This window comes from Lottia gigantea (genome assembly GCF_000327385.1).
Source record: "Lottia gigantea unplaced genomic scaffold LOTGIsca_37, whole genome shotgun sequence".
NCBI lineage: Eukaryota > Metazoa > Mollusca > Gastropoda > Lottiidae > Lottia > Lottia gigantea.
Window position 1 is genome coordinate 1,863,321 of NW_008709259.1, and position 15,132 is coordinate 1,878,452.

A 15,132-nucleotide genomic window follows, 5' to 3' on the forward strand; every position below is an offset into this window, starting at 1 on the left:
AGAGTGATCCCTTCAGTGCACTTTTTAAGGCAGCAAAAGACCCCTCAAGAACGTTTGATGCTGATGATGATGAAGAAGATGAGCCTTTGACATTGGCTGGAATGAAAGCTAAAGCAGAGCGTTTAAAAAGTGAAAGTGATACTCAGTCAGATATCATATCAAATAACATTTCTAGTATTGACATTGAATCAGTTTCAGAAATCAAAAGTTCAACCAATTCAGATCCTTTTAGTGCGGGCGTTAGCATCAATACATCAGATCAAGATCCTTTTGGCAGTGCTGTTACTTCTGATAAGACAGATTCAGATCCTTTTGGTATTTCATCTACCATAGATCAACAACATTCTTCAAGTCCATTTGGTGTTTCAGTACCTAATGATCCAGCAATGGAATTAGATCCATTTGGAATTTCGAAACCAGTAGAACAACAGCAAGATTACTCAGACCCTTTTGGCTTTGGGAAGCCCGCTGACTCTGATCCATTTGGAGCTCATACTGCTGTTACATCTGATCCATATGGAATGCCAAATTCAGAAAACATTCAAGATTCTGACCCATTTGGTGCACCACCAACTAAAACTGTTATCTCAGACCAATCTGCTCCAGATATGGACATATTTGGTACTTTAAAATCAGCCGAGATCAAACCAGATATTGATCCTTTTGAAAATCATGATCAAAAAGAAGAATTTGCAAAGCCAAATCCATTTGGAAATGTATCAAGCTCTGATCCATTTTCCACTTCTCCATTAATGGATTCAAAAGAATCAAGTCAGCAACCTGTAGAAAAAACAGATCCATTTGATGCTTGGGATTCCAAACCTTCTTTAAATACAGGTGTTGATCCGTTTTCTTCTAATAGCAATGCAGATAAAAGATTCTCACAAATGGATTTTGAGGATGATGATTTCTTTACCAGCAATATCTCCTCTTCAGCTCCATCAACAGATGCTTGGGGAGCAATTGACTCAGGAGCATCCAAACAAACAGCCAATCCATTTGAAGATGACTTATTTACTACTGAAAACATTCCAATGCAAGTTGATGAAACTGCTGCTATAGAATCCAACATACAACCAATTAACCCATTCCTAACTGCAAGTTTCGAAAACATTGCTGCAGAAAATAAGAATACACAGCCTAGTCTTTTCCTAGGTGAATCTACCTTTGGGGTGGACACCCAGAACTCTCAGCCATTTAGCTCTCCTTCTAAACAGCGTAAACTTCAAGAAGATGATGGTGATCCCTTTGATCAATTTACTGAGGCTCCCAAAGAAAGTCAAGAAAATCAAGGAATGGATTTACTGAGTACAGAAGAGAAAAGAATGTCTACATCTGACTATGATAACCTTGAAGAAGATGAAAAGGAGACTTTTAAGTTGGAAATTAAGACATCTGCTAAAAATCTGCTAGAATCTGGACCACCTCCAATGCTTCCACCGCCTCCTAAACCTCCTAAGTCTCCACAAATCCAAGCCAGGGAAAATCCTTTTGACAGAGACTCGCCACCTGAAGAAAACTTTGCTAAATTTGAAGTGGTAGAGGACGAATTGAAGTCCAAACCACCACCAGAGCCCAGAGAAAGGATCATGAGTACCTCAACAGAAGACAGTACACCAGATGATGAAGAAGATCACCTTCCTTTGGAGGATTTCCATCCACCATTTAAAAGTGAGGGATGGAAGCTCATGCTCAGACAGCCAACAAAAAAGAAGTTAGCTGGGAATAGATTCTGGAAAACAGTCTTTGTGAAAATAGCCAAAATTAAGGAAGGTATAGCCATTCAGCTGTTTTATGAAGAAAATCAAACAGAACCCTTTCAGGAATTGCCCCTTCAGCCATGTTATGCTTTATCAAACTTATCTGTTCAGCAGTACGACCAGTTTGGGAAAATCCATACAGTCAAGATTCAGTATGTATTTTACAGAGAAAGAGTTGGTATCAAGCCAGAGAGAATTACCCCATCTTTTGTAAGGAAACCTAAACCTACAATGATTCTAGACCATGCTCCTCAAATGTCAGAACTGCTCAAATTTGGAAGTTTGGATGAAGATTTATTGCGGTCATTTGTGTGGGAAGTGGAGGATGCATTTATGAAACTTGAATCTTTCCGAGACAAAACACTTTCTTACAACAAAGATGAAGTGACAGCAGAAGTATGGGAAGAATATGAAGCACACATTGACAAATTAGGACATGTTAAAACTCATAAAGGCCGTGTAAGACTCTTCTTTATGGCCTTTGTTACTGGAATGCCTTGGTGTGAATTGGGTTTGAATGACAAACGACGTAAAGGGAGAGAAGTTGTGGGAAGACATGATATCATTCCAGTGAAAACTGAGGATTGGATCAACATTGAAACTCCAGAGTTTCATTGCTCTGTAGATCTTGATGAATATGAAAAAACACACACAATCAAATTTCATCCATTGGATGCCTGTCAGTTTGAACTTTGTCGTTTCCGTGTGCGACCTAAATACAATCGTGAACTTCCTTTACAAGTAAGGTGCCAGCAGACTTTAAAAGATCGCCATTTTGAGATCCGTTGTGATATGTTAGTGACTGGTTATCATGCGAATACGAAAAAACATGGACAATTTCCCTGTGAGGATATCGAAGTGAGGTTTAAAATTCCTGAACAATGGATTTATTTATTCCGATATGAAAAACGCTTTGGATATGGTTCATTTAAAGCATCAGCTCGTAAACCTGGTAAAATTAAAGGTCTTGAAAGGATTACTATGATTGCTCAAGGTACCATGACACCAACTCTTATGGAGGCTTCATCAGGAACAGCTAAATATGAAAATCTGTATCATTCTGTTATATGGAGAATTAGTCGCTTACCAGAGAGGAATCAAGGTAGGTCATAAATTTAAGTTTTCTTAATCCTTCAATGTAAAACTTCCATGTAAAGAATTTCTAGGTATATTGGACATTTTTTTTATATTGATTTGATCAGTTTTTTCTCAATTATTCCCTTTATGTGCAGATTTACTTGTTTTATTTTGAAATATTTATATAAAAGTCGTAAAGCAGATATAAAATGAAAACTTCTGTTGATGTTGAAACATAAAATTATTTTGGAAAATCAGATTCTTTTTAAAGGGACAGTTGCGTCATTTTCGGTGGTTAATTTGAGTGTTGAGTATATGTAAATAGTTCTCAGAAGTACTGGAAATCTAAGAAAATCGCATCATTCCTTTAAAAATACTAGGAATTTTACGCACTATTTTTGTATTTGTCTTTTATATATCACAGAGTATCTTAAATTGACAAGTATTCATTTTAATATACAAATGCGGATAATTCTGGAAATGTATGGATCTGAAGGCTCAAATTTTGACAGTGTGCTGTGAACACTATTACTGATTGGCTTATCTAAAAAATTCCTGTTTTTTAAGGTCGAAAAAAAGAGGCGCATCTGTCCCTTTAACGAGTTATAGGCAGATGAAGATTACAATTGATATAGACTTTCCTTTAAACTTTGAAACCGACGTTCCTCCTTTAAAATCTTTAAAAGTTATATAAGAATTAAACTTGGTATTTTTTCAAGTAAAAATATTGAACATTTTGCACTTAAACTCTATTTTTCTTCCACTGTTGTGTAAATTGGAAAAAAATATTGGAGACTTTCCACTAACTTTGACACTTTCTACTATCTTGATAGTAATATTGATTATATAAGATGCTGTTGGCAGTTTGATGCCATTACTCTCATTACACTCTACAAGATTTTACATTGTCAATTACTTGAGAACTTGGAAAACACATTGTCTTGACAGTTCCTGGAAGAAGGCTCTTGATATATTATACCTTCTGATAATGACATGAGGCTCAATATGAAGTTGGGATTTGCACTTGACAGAAGGTCTTTGTTGCAGGTACATCCATAAAAGTTGAGTTGATATTGTTTTTCTGTCAAAATTTTACTCAATGCACACTGCATAAGTATTCTCTGTCATTTATAGCTCGATAATTTGTAATAAAAAATTAGTACTAAAATCTTGTTGAAATATTGGAGGCTGTAATTATTCACAAGGTGGTCAATATCAAGCCTGTTAAATGCAAAACAATTCTTAAGCAACTGAGTTTTGATTGGTTGAGCCTTTATTTTAGACCAATTAGATCTATTTACACAAAACTTTTGCACTAAAATGATTCTTGTGAGATCACCACTTTATTAAGCTATTTTTCCTTATTGAGCTCATCTCATTCTGTTGTCGTGTTTCTGATACATAATCTTGATCAGGACACCTAGTTTTGATATATCGGTATTACTTGCTTACATTTTTTACTCTCAGGGATTGGACACTAATATCAATTTTCAACATTCCAATTTTCAGTCAGACGTAGATGTGTATACTGCAATTTCTCAAAAAATAATAAGTGTTGGATGAAGTCACTTATCCCAAAAATGTGCTTCATCACACAAGACCTTCTCGATTAGTGATGCTATCAAACATTTAGTATAGTAGGAAAACTAATAATATTGTACTATTGCATTAACAAGGGCTAATTTTTTACTGACTCATACACCCTTTTTGGATCACGATGATAAAGATCCACAATTGACTCTGAAAAAAAAAATTTGAATGATATCTTTAAGCTGTGGGGAATGAAAGTTCTTTTACATTAATTTGATTAATATTTCTTCTTTAAGGAAATGAGTTCAGTGTCTGTCTCGCTGCCTAAGGGATTGTTGGAATGAAATTACATCTCATCCTGAATATTTTTTTATGTTCAAATGCTATATATAGTTTAAATTCCATTATCTGGAGACTTGAAGTCATTGCCTTGACATGCTGAGTTAAATTCTTAATATTCTTACAAATTACGACTTAAATGTTGAGATTCAGAGACTTGAGCATTAGTTTTCACATGAAAAGTAGGTCTGAAATAAGTTTGAGAAGAATTTAAACTTCATTACCAGATAGAAGAAAATGTAATTTTTCATATTCCAAACATTTCTGATAATAACCAGATAGTAAGAGAGGTCATTTTTCATATTTCCAAAAATTTTCTGATAATTACCAGATAGAAAGAGTGGTCATTTTTCATATTTCCAAAAATTTTCTGATAATTACCAGATAGAAAGTGTAGGTCATTTTTCATATTTCCAAAAATTTTCTGATAATTACCAGATAGAAAGAGAGGTCATTTTTCATATTTCCAAAAATTTTCTGATAATTACCAGATAGAAAGAGAGGTCATTTTTCAGATTTCCAAAAATTTTCTGATAATAACCAGATAGTGAGAGAGGTCATTTTTCATATTTCCAAAAATTTTCTGATAATTACCAGATAGAAAGAGAGGTCATTTTTCATATTTCCAAAAATTTTCTGATAATTACCAGATAGAAAGAGAGGTCATTTTTCATATTTCCAATATATATGAAATATTTTTCATATGTCTAAGCTAGTATGTGACGTCACTTGAGGGGAACTGCCTAAATTAATAGTAGCTTCCGGTAGCTTTCCTCTTGTGACGTCATAACACATGAGTTTTAGTTGAAATGCAAGAACCACTGATGTTGGAATGAAAATTGAAATGGTGCAAATTGAAGCTATCAGTGTCCCCAATACCCATAAAAAATTTAGAAAACCTCTTTACAATCCCTTTAATTCTTCACAAATAATTTGCATCATACATGTGAGAATTTTGTCAGTTTGGAAATTTTCAGTGTCCAATTCGATAGTGTTTACTTGAGATATTTTCTTATTCCATCTAAAACATGAATTACAAGCTTGATACATGAAGCTATTGGACACTTTCTAAAAAACAATCAGTTGTTGAAGTGATCCTTAAAAACTGGAGAATATTCAAGTGCTCTTATTTTGTCTGACAAGAACTAATTCTCAGTCCAATATATAAATTATGAAAATGCAATCACTTGATAATGTCAAGGCCTTTGATGGACATAAATTGACATAGAATCAAATGGTAGAGAAAATTTTGCCGTTAAGGAAGGTGCCTATCAAAGCACAGTTTATGAAATTTGTTATTCTTATACAGAAGCATATAAACGTTATTATGAAAAACTTTTCACTGCTGAGTATTGCTCCCTACATGGCCAGTATCAATTTAGGTTGAAAAATTTAATAAGCAATTGATCACACCAAATTTTAGTTTTGACTTATCAAGTGAAATTTTGATTTACTTTTTATAAAAATTTGGTAGAAATTCACACTGTTCCATGTGTTGTAGACTTCAGATCAATCTTGCCAAAGATGATAATTCCATCAGCTTAAAAAGACTACCAAGAGTTGCCGTATATTTCTAGCTTGACAGAAATTCTCACAAAAAATACATAACTTGTTGGATAAATTTTAATTTTTTGTAATCATAAGAAATATTGGATTACAATTAGATTAATTTTCACTTACAAACTGCACTAAGCTACTGCTTAAATTGAATTAAATTAAATTGAGCCGAAAAATTGGATGCAAGACTCTGCTTCATTTTCATGTATTTGATTTCTTTTCTTGTATTTTTCAGGTGCATATAAAAGTCATCTCTTTGTGTTACGATTAGATCTCGGACCACATGATGATATCCCAGAAAGCTTTGACGAGTTCTGTCAAGTAAAATTTACTATGCCATCAAGTACTGTATCCAAAACACAAGTTCGGTCTATATCAGTGGACAATCCTAATCCTCCAGAGAAATGGGTACGCTACCTCGCAAAATATCAATATCAAGTTGAAATTGACACTCAAATTGAATCAGGTTCTGAACAAGGTGCCAGTGATGAGTGATTATTGAAAGAGTGTGATCAACAGAAGCATCGGTCAAGGTTTGCAATTATATCTATGTCTGGCTTTTCAAGATGTATCATGAATGTTGGCTAACCCATTGAACAACGAGTTTGAAGGAGGTTGAACATCATATACCCTGATATCCAAATATCACGAGTTAAAGTGTATGACATGATGTCACGTGACTGGCCACTGGGGTATATATGTCACGTTATAAAGTGGCCATAGAACAGCTGTTAGTGTTGAAAGGGTTCAGATTTTTCCTGAAGTGTACGTTTGGATGTCAAAGAGTAGCAGTTTATTGTAGAAACATTGTTCACTTATGGATTCAGAACATTTCACAGATTGAAGAATATAGATCCAGATTGTTCAAAGTTGTTTTATGGTACCAGTATTTATTATTTAGGGACTTTGAATTGATGACAGATGATGCCTACAGGTGATGCATACAGATGATGCATACAGATGATGCCTACAGGTGATGCATACAGATGATGCAAATGCATACAGTTGAAAATCATTTAGTATGAATAATCCTGAGTCAGATAACTTAAACTCTGAGCTGATAAAATGATATTTTACGGCTTTCAAACACTTTTTTCTGTGTTCCATAAAACCAAAAGATATGAAACATAAGCACTTGATGATTGATCATGAGATTAAGCAGGTTCAGAAACACAAATGCAGAGTAAAACCAGGTGTTTTAGTGGTATACATACCTATTTCATAAAAATATGCATCATCTGGGTCACATCTGTACACTTTATTCTTCAATGTTAGTGAAAATGTATTCAGATAGTTCTTCATATATGATAAATATTTCCACCATATGAAGTCAAATGAATGCTAGCTCACTGCCAAGTTCTATATACCTTTTTAGCTGATCACAATTAGTTTCATGTAAGCATATTCAGTTCCATAAAAAACAAATGACACGTTTTGGCAAGACATTGCGAAGCAGATGTATTAGAGGTTATTGGATGAAGTGGCACATATATATATAACTTACTTAAAAGAAATATTAAAACAGAACTTGAAAAATGTTGTCACTAAAGGTTTGCTATGCGATCTTCAGACAACTGACCTACTTTCAGCCTACATCCCTACTAAAGTTGGACAAGTAGAACAAATTAATATTTTTATATCACTCTACAATTGATGTATTGAGCACTATTTTAACAGTGGTATTTCTATATCGCTCTACAATTGATGTATTGAACACTATTTTAACAGTGAAAGTATTTTATTATTGTAACAAACTAAAAACAGGTTTTAACATTTTGAAAAGATTAAGGGCCATAAAAGAAATATAGTGAAACAAGTATGTGTCAAGAAAATCCGAAACCTGCAAGATTTAGAAAATTTGAATTAAAATGAGAGAAAAAATCAATTGTTTAAATAGGAAGAACTGGAAGGTAAGAAATCAATTGTACTTATTGTAATGAAGAAGAAAGAAAGATAGCTAGAAAGGCTAAAAATTAACAAGATAAGGATAGAGTATTTAATAAAGGTTGATGAGATGACAAGATAAAGTCTGAGATATGAAAAAGTCAACAAGATAAAGATGAACTCAGTTTATGAGATTTATTCTAACAAGATAGAGATAGAGCAAGATAGGTGGAAAGTTAATAGTAAGATAAAGATAGAGTGTTAAAGGTCAGATAAAGATAGAGAAAGATAGATTAAAAATTAACAAGATGAAGATAGGTAGAGCGAGATAGATTGAAGTGTAAATTTAATTTTATGTTAAAGATAGATAACAATAAATTGAAAATGTCAACAAGATAAAGATAGATAGTGCAAGATAGATTTAATATTAACAAGATAGAGCAAGGTGGTTTGACAAGAGCAAAATAGATTGAAGATTAACAGGTTAAAAATAGATAGATGGATTGAAAATTAACACAATAAAGATAGAAAGATAGATTAAAAATTAACAAGATAAAGATGAATTGAATATTAACAATATAAAGGCAAGATAGAATTAAGATAACAAAATGAAGGTGAAGTAAGAAAAGGAGCAAATTAACAAGATAAAGATTTTTTGGGGGGGTTTTTATTTGGCCTTTGATATCCCACAAAAATTTCAAATTTAACTTACTCAAAATTCTTAGAAATTCTTTTTTATAAAGCAACTAAAATGTCAAACGCATAAAGTTATTTAAATCTATCAGAATAGTTTGATGACATTTCTAATGAAAATCTTCAATAAAATAACTGGAGATGATTCGTGTTAATACACAATAATCATAACCTGAAGGGAAATCAGTCGCTCAAATTAGTTTTAGTAATTTTGTCTAATTATTGTGATAGGCGAAAAGTCCAACCTACGCATTTCATCAGGAAATGGTAATTCTTTGTAGGCTTATCTTGCTCTTGACTTAATTATTGAAATTGCTCTAAAATCTAAAATTTGCATCTAGTTGTTGCCAATATTTAATGGTAAAAACTGCATGATGAATTCAAAAATCATTATTGCAATCAAGTTCATTCAAAATTTGATTGCTGCAAGTTTCGACTTTTGGCTTCAGACTCTTGATTTGTTGATATTTTCCTGTTACAGTTGAACTGTAGCTATAATTTTAAAATCTTATGATATGAAAGGAAGCAACAATTTTGTCCTTCATTATCAGTATTTGAAATTTAGTTTTTGAGGGTGCACATATTGTTGTGATTTGATTAGGGTTGAAGGTAGGAATTACTGGACCTTTCTGCTGTTCTTGAAGTTCAGTTAAAATTTTGCTTTTACTCATGTACAAATTATCCATATTGTCAATTCTATGAGAACTGAATTAAGCCTATTATTCAATATCCATTGCACTCTGTATGTATCACAGGGACTTGAGACATCTTGTCACCAATCTATGTATTTTTATTGTAAACTAATTGTGGATTACAGCTATAAAGGATAAATAAAACAACTTGATCAAATCTGACTTGGTTAACCACCAAATTGTTAAGGTGTAATTTGTATTAAATAAACTTAATGTACATATTGAATTATAGTCAGTTTCATTATCTTATGGAACATTTTCAAGTATTATATAGAAACATGAGGTAGCTATGCAGTATAAAAGTAGTTGTAGAATAGTGAAATAGAGTATATGTCTGTGTTGCCATGGTAATATTGATTTGATATAATGCCATGTTTTCCTATAGATGGTAATATAAGAGTTAAGTGGCTCGATATAAGAGCTATATTTGCTTATATGATGGAATTTCAACACCTTTAACCATTTAATTTGATTTTTTTTCCATTTTTTCAAAAGATCTTATTAATTATATATTGGTTATAGTTATTCAAATAAAAAACAACAGAAGAGAATAGCTTGTAAAGGGATAAGTTCTTGTAATTTTCTTTATTATAACATGTGATAGAGGAAATTGTTTTTGTGCAGTTCAGTATATTAAATGATACACCTTAAGCAGATAAAATTTACTTTGCAACATCACATTTGCTTTCTTGGTGAATGCTAGCTCTTCAAGATGAATAAGCTTACAGATTATGCATTTGTTTTGAACAAAAACTTAACTCAATACAGTGGCGGCGCCAGCCAAGAAAGACAAGGTACTAACAGGGGGTTGACTGACTTAATGGGAATACAATCTTTGAGGATGAGATTCAAATTGCAGCAGCTCTATGGAAACGCATGGACAAGAGCCTACAACTAAGCATCTGAAAGGTTTCTCCCCGATTTTTATTTTGAAAACTGGTTTGGATTTGGTGCTGTCTGACACTTATTTTGGGGAAAATGGTACAAAAATCATATTTTTCAATTTGTTATATGTGCAATTGGTGGTACAAACCACTTGTATTTAAGGGGAGCAAATACCCACTGTACCTCCACTGACTCAATATGCATCAAAATTGTTCATCGATTTGTAATTTTTTTTTTAGATATAGGGCACTAGTGGTTTAATTTTTAAGTCAAATATCAAGGGATAAGTGCATAATATGCTTAATAAATATACCAGAAAGATATTAGTTTAAGAGACCTTTGATGTAAAATAGTTAAGTCACGAGTTTGTTTTTAGGTTTTGTAAGTGGAATGATGATCTGTTTAATAATCAAATTTGTATTTAAATCAAAATATCAGTATTTAAAACTTTTTCTTTTTTTCTTGTTTTGTTCATTATTTTAATCACCTATAAACATCATATAAAATATCATATCACATTTTTCTGTTACAAATTACTTAAAATTCATCTCTGTACATGAATATTACTTACTCTTGAATTTTTTCTGTTATTTCAAAAATATTCAAGACTTTTCAATTGAATGTCATTTGTCTTGATATATCTTAGAAACTAGGCCACATGTGAAAATGACTCAAATTTTGGGCTGAAATTTCCTTTCTAAATAAATAATTCTGGAATTTCCATCAAACCAAAGACAATAGAAATTTCAATTCATCGAAGAATAATGTTCAAAATGTGATGTGGTCAGACAAAAGATCTGTATTTTATTCATGGGTTACTTCAGTCATACTTGATCTTGCAACATATTTAACAAATAAATGTTCTAGTTTTTCTGTTAATGCAGATTCAGGTAATTCTGTTGACTTGAACTGAAATCTACTTGTAACAGTGGTTTTGATTGAATCATTTCTCTAAAACATTTCAACTTGATTGAAAGACAAATGTTAGATCTATAGTGAAAGAAGTAACTCAAAGAAAATCTTTTGCTGTATTGTAATCATCTTCTGTTACCATGCATTTTTGCATTGATCTCTTCACTTTGGTTAAACATTTTTAATTTTTAACAGTTTTATGTTATTAACCTCAACTAATTCTCAATAAATAACATAACTAAACTCATTTAAGAAATGTTTATTTGAAATAACACTTGTAACCAACCCAATTTTTTCTGTGCTTATCTGCTTGCTACAAAACCAAAACATTCTCTCTGGAAGAATTGAATGATTTTAACATAAATTTCCTCATTTGTAACAAATTTTAATCGAGTATTTTTTGAAAATAATGCATATATTTAAAACATGTTATATTCTTCTTGCCATTATCATATTTTGTCATTATTATGTGAATAATTTGATCTTTGTTTGCTATTTTAACATTTTTTGTGAATAGTGCTTTAATTTTAGTCCCTTATACATAATACTCAAGTATATACAGATATATATAGTATAATATATTCCGTATATTATTTTAATAATACTACTCAAATAAGTTCATAAGTATAGTTGAGCAAAAATAATTTTGTACATTCGAACATTCAAAACTTAGAAATAGATCAAATTACTTTTATATTTAGTAGTAATTAACACTTTTGTAAAGTATCAAAATTTACTATTCTACCTTAAAGGGACAGGTTTTCTATCTGTTTGACGAATCGTTCCTTACTCTCAGAAATGGGAATTGTTTAGCTAAGTTAATCAGTAATAGGGTTCACAGCTCACTGTCAAAATTTGAGCATACATATCCATGTGTGTCCAGAATTATACATGCTTGAAAGTTAAATTGGTGAGAAAAGACAGATATAGAAATAGAAAGTGAAATTTGTAATTTTTTCTACATTTCTAGTACTTCTGAATACTATTTTCATTTATTCAACATGCAAATCAACTCCAGAAAATGGCAAACCTGTCCTTTTAAAATAAAATGGATTGTTCTTGATTATGTTTTGAATTTTTCAGATGTACAAAAATATTCTTGCCTGACAATAGAAATATTCCTTTGTTAATTTTTATGTTTTAAATTGTTATGTTTTTGTTGTTTTTCTTGACTGAAAATCCTCGGTACAAGTATTTAAATTTTTTTGTTTGTATTTTTTTGCAAAGTTAAATGTTGCTTATTGCTGAACAATTTTGGACATAATGGTATGCATTGAAGAATCTTCAAGAAAAATACCACTTGAATTAAGTTTTTTATGTGATCATCATGAATTTTCAAAATGGTTGCAGAATGTACAAGGGTAGATAACTCTATTTGATTGATCTGTATTATTAAAGCTAAGGTTGTGATGTTAAATTGCTATTTTATTCTTGTTATAGAACTATATATATAAGTATTATTTCAAATTTAGTTTTTCTGTGATAAGACGTTTTTCCTTCTAATAGGTTTTCAGGATTTTGTTAAATGTTTTGCATATAAATCCCCAAAGGAAAAATAGTGCAACTGTAGACCTAGCCTACATTTCCTAAAACAAGTATAGGAAAGGAAGTTAACCAATCGTGTAATGATTGCATTTCAAGAGCTTTGATCATGAAGAGTTATGTCCCTTTTTATGTGTTTTCAATATTTAAGGGACATAACTCATTATTCATGTAGTATTTGACACAAACTTCTTGCTGTGAATTTTCTAATAGTAGGACCTATGTGTATATTGTATAAGATTTATCAGCATTTTATGTTATTGCTTAAAGTAGGCCTATTGTCTGTTTTTTTACTATAGGTGCTAGGCCCTGTAATATGTAGTATTGTTTGGTGGACGCAATGTCTAATTTAGTTTTATAATCATGGCAATTTCCTTTGTTCTTGCATAATTTTTAACCTACTGCAAAATGACCACTTTTTAGTACATTAGTTTCTATTTCAAGATTTCTGCTATGAAAATTTGATTCATTATCCTACTTATAGGATACACTCTGTAAGAGCATATTGGTATTGATAGTGCAATATTGGCAGAAGTTGATTGAAGGATACAAATATTTTGCATTTATATTCTTGTTAAAAACCAATATCTCAATATAAATTTTTTTTGCTCTTTTGCAACTAAATCATCTTTTTCCTTTCAAAATAAAATGTTATTTAGCTGTTATAACATTGTGACAGATGTCTGTATTATGATTATTTATTTTGGCAATCAAAATGTTTATCTCTTTGGTGGTAAAATTCTTCAAGAGTTATTGCCCTTCATTTATTATATCATGCTCAATTCTGATTATCATTAGCTGATGATATAATGAAATAACTCAGTGTAATTAACTACTTAAGCAGAAATATATATATAACATGATATATTCCATAATATTGGAGATATGTGTGATCTCCATTATACTGTAGCCTAGTCTTACATTTCGATCAGCAAGAGTTACTTCCCTTAACTTGACATTTTAAGGGAAGTAACTCTTTGGCGTCCGAATGTTGTAGAACATGGATTAATTTACTTTCACTAGAAAGTGTACACGTATATCATGTTTGATTGTTATTATATTAGAATGTATGATTATAACATCACTATTTTGTTGTCAAATTATTATTATTATCATTATTATTATTATTAAAATGCACCCAAGGTTCATTAAGATTAACGTTGCCTTTAGTATGTAGAGGAGAGATTGTTCAATAAAATATTAAATAATGAATTTTGTAGCTTATATACGACAGGGGTTTTCAACCTATGGTTAATTTTGACAGTTTTAGGGGTAATGAGGCTCTCTGCAGTTAAGCATAAAATTTTGGGACAGTTATGTGTTCTATAAATTTGGAAAACCAAAGAGAAAATCATGAAATAGTAAGGAGTTATTGTTGGGAAAGGGGTAGTACAATCGATCCTGAAAGGGGTAATAACAAGAAACTGGTTGAAAACCTCCGATATACGACAATGCCAAATATCAGTGGAAGATCCATTGGTAGCATAAAGTTGTGCAATCATATGACTAAGCGTGACTTTTGCAGCTGTTTGCCGCATTGATCATATCTAACCACGAACGCCGTTGATAAGGCACATATTGAGAATGTAGCCAACTATGCGGCATATCCAATTATTATTCATCAAACTGCTCAATCAATGTAGCCTTTACATCGACCAAGCGAGATCTTGTATAAAGCTAGTCCTGAATTTGGCTTGGTTGTATTTCCACCAACATCCATGGTCTCGAAATGAAGAAAGCTGCTTCAGGAATATGTTTCTGGTCTCAGAGCAGTTCACTTTTCGGTTAGCATTACTTTAGTTCTGTTGAGCACAGCATAGAATAGAGCCAGCAACACAGCATTTTCATGAGCTGGGAATTCCCAATTACATGCTTTGAAATCACTTCTGCCAATTACAGCCACATAGTCAGTAACAGGAGAAGTTCCCCATTAAAAGCCAGAACTGTCTGTATAGCTTCCGGAAATTATGTTCTTGAACACATAACTTTTCGGTTAGCATTGAATTGTGTCCTGCTGAACACAGCATAGGAGAGAGTCAGCAGCAAACCTTGCACTGGAGGATGTTAAATATTTTTTTTTTGCCTATTCTAATGCTCTGAACTTGATTAAGTCAATTACAGCCACCGATACAGCAATTCGAGGAGTTGGTCCCTTTTCGGTTAGCATTGCTTTAGTTCTGTTGAGCACGGCATAGAATAGAGCCAGCAACACAGCAGATATTTTTCATGAGCCGGGAATTCTTATATAACACAAATATATT

General features: G+C 31.9%; 1 protein-coding gene across 1 annotated transcript; it reads left to right on the plus strand.

Moving 5' to 3' along the window:
* Positions 1 to 1,688: 1,688 nt before the first annotated feature.
* LOTGIDRAFT_121440 (hypothetical protein) lies at positions 1,689 to 6,758 on the plus strand (the record flags this gene model as incomplete). The annotated part of the gene is made up of 2 exons (XM_009059099.1): positions 1,689 to 2,862; positions 6,499 to 6,758. The coding sequence occupies 2 exons, from the start codon at positions 1,689 to 1,691 to the stop codon at positions 6,756 to 6,758; spliced, it is 1,434 nt and encodes a 477-aa protein (XP_009057347.1).
* Between the last annotated feature and the right edge of the window lie 8,374 nt (positions 6,759 to 15,132).